The sequence below is a fragment of the Guillardia theta genome, assembly GCF_000315625.1.
Source record: "Guillardia theta CCMP2712 unplaced genomic scaffold GUITHscaffold_66, whole genome shotgun sequence".
Lineage (NCBI taxonomy): Eukaryota > Cryptophyceae > Pyrenomonadales > Geminigeraceae > Guillardia > Guillardia theta.
Window position 1 is genome coordinate 83,449 of NW_005434608.1, and position 1,810 is coordinate 85,258.

Here is a 1,810-nt window from a genome sequence, read left to right on the forward strand (position 1 = left end):
AAAATGGGGGACCGGATCTTTCCGATCTGGGAGGAGAGTGAGAGGGTGAGATGAGGAAGGGAGACGTGGAGCAAAAAGTGTAACATGGCAATCAGCGAAGATTCAGGGCAGCGAAGGAGCTCGAATACAAGGAGGAGGAGGAAGGAGATAGGACGAACTTTTTGAATGGACGGGCAGAAAACTCCGTCAAGCAAGAAATTTTTCATCTTGGGAAAGACAACTCGAGCTCCGCTCGCTAGAGGACAAACGAGGACGACGCCGATGCATGGCTGCGGCAGCGTCAGGTCTCAGGGTGAGGGCAGGAGGTCCAAGAGAAATAAAGGGAGCTGGAGACATGAAAGGAGGACGAGAGGTGGACAGGGAAAGAGGTGGGAGGACAGGGAGAAGTAGGGAGAGGGGAGGGAGATAGGAGGGTAGATAGGCAGGTATGAATGTATGTATGCAGGTAGGTAGGAGGGAGGGAGGGAGGGAGGGAGGGAGGGAGGGAGGGAGGGAGGGAGGGAGGGAGGGAGGGAGGGCTGATTTTACCTTGCGGCCGGCAAGGTCGACGGTAGCAGCAGTTCCCAAGGACTTGCCGTATAGGATGATGTCATCGGACCGCAGCTTGAGGTCGCTCTTCATCCAGTCATACACCTGCAAGACGAGGAGCAGGAGAGTTCAGCAGATCCAGAGACTCTCCTGCCCTCTCTTCCTCTCTCCCTCCATCTACTCCTGCTCCATCTACTCCTGCTCCATCTACTCCTGCTCCATCTACTCCTGCTCCATCTACTCCTGCTCCATCTACTCCTGCTCCATCTACTCCTGCTCCTCCCCCTCCTCCCCCTCCCTGTCTCCTCTTCTTACCGCTGTGCTGTCACTGTAAAGATGCTTCTCCGCCGGATCTCCGGCTGCCATTCCATACCCCGTGTAGTCATACGTCACGATGTCAACCTAGTCGAACATCATCATCATCATCATCACCACCACCACCACCACCACCACCACCACCATCGCTCTCATCTCCATCATTCTCCTCTCACCATCTACATGGTGTTCCAATCTCTACCTCTCTCCCTCCTCTCTTTCTACCTCATTCGTACCCTGTCCTGCCCTCTCAATCCCTACTTCCTTCTTTCCCTTTCTGATTATTTCCCTCCTCCCTTCTTTCTACTTTTCACTGCTCTGCGCTGTTTCACCTTCAGCTCCCTGCCTGCCTGCCTGCCTGCCTGCCTGCCTGCCTGCCTGCCTGCCGCCTGCCTGCCTGCCTGCCTGCCCTCTATCATCACCTGCAGCTGCTCGGCAAACCATTCGCAGAAGAGCTTGTTCACTCCAATATCTTCTGCATTGCCATGGCTGAAGAGGAGCGTGAACTTGGGCCTGCCATGGCGTCAGCCGCCGCCGCCGCCCGTTGCTCATCACTTCTTCTTGCACTTGATGTGGAGGACAGGGATGGTCGAACCCTCTGACGTCGTAACGAACGTCGTCACGTCTGAGCGCAGATCATCAGCGAGCAAGCTTCGCAACCCTCTGCCTCCTCACCATTGCGCGAGTAGCTGCAGGGATCAGGAGGAAAGAACGCGAGTTTGGCTACCAGATGATTTCCCATCCCCGTCACTGTCGAGACCAGATCCACGTCAGCGCTCTACCGCGAGGCATCTCGACAACCTTCATAGATCAGCTGATTTCCACAGCGATCTTAGAGACTGCAAGTGAGCATCAGGAAAGGAATACTGTGTAGTGACTGGAAGGTGCCGCCCCCCCCCCTCTCCTCCTCCTCTCTCTCTCTCCTCTCTCTCTCTCTCTCTCTCTCTCTCTCTCTCTCTCTCTCTCT

At 55.6% G+C, this 1,810-nt stretch overlaps 1 protein-coding gene across 1 annotated transcript; it reads right to left on the minus strand.

The window, feature by feature from the left end:
- Positions 1–209: 209 nt before the first annotated feature.
- GUITHDRAFT_39838 (hypothetical protein) lies at positions 210–1,367 on the minus strand (the record flags this gene model as incomplete). The annotated part of the gene is made up of 4 exons (XM_005827442.1): positions 210–269; positions 529–633; positions 844–930; positions 1,266–1,367. Coding segments are annotated over 4 exons (354 nt in total), but the record flags the coding sequence as incomplete, so codon positions are not given.
- Between the last annotated feature and the right edge of the window lie 443 nt (positions 1,368–1,810).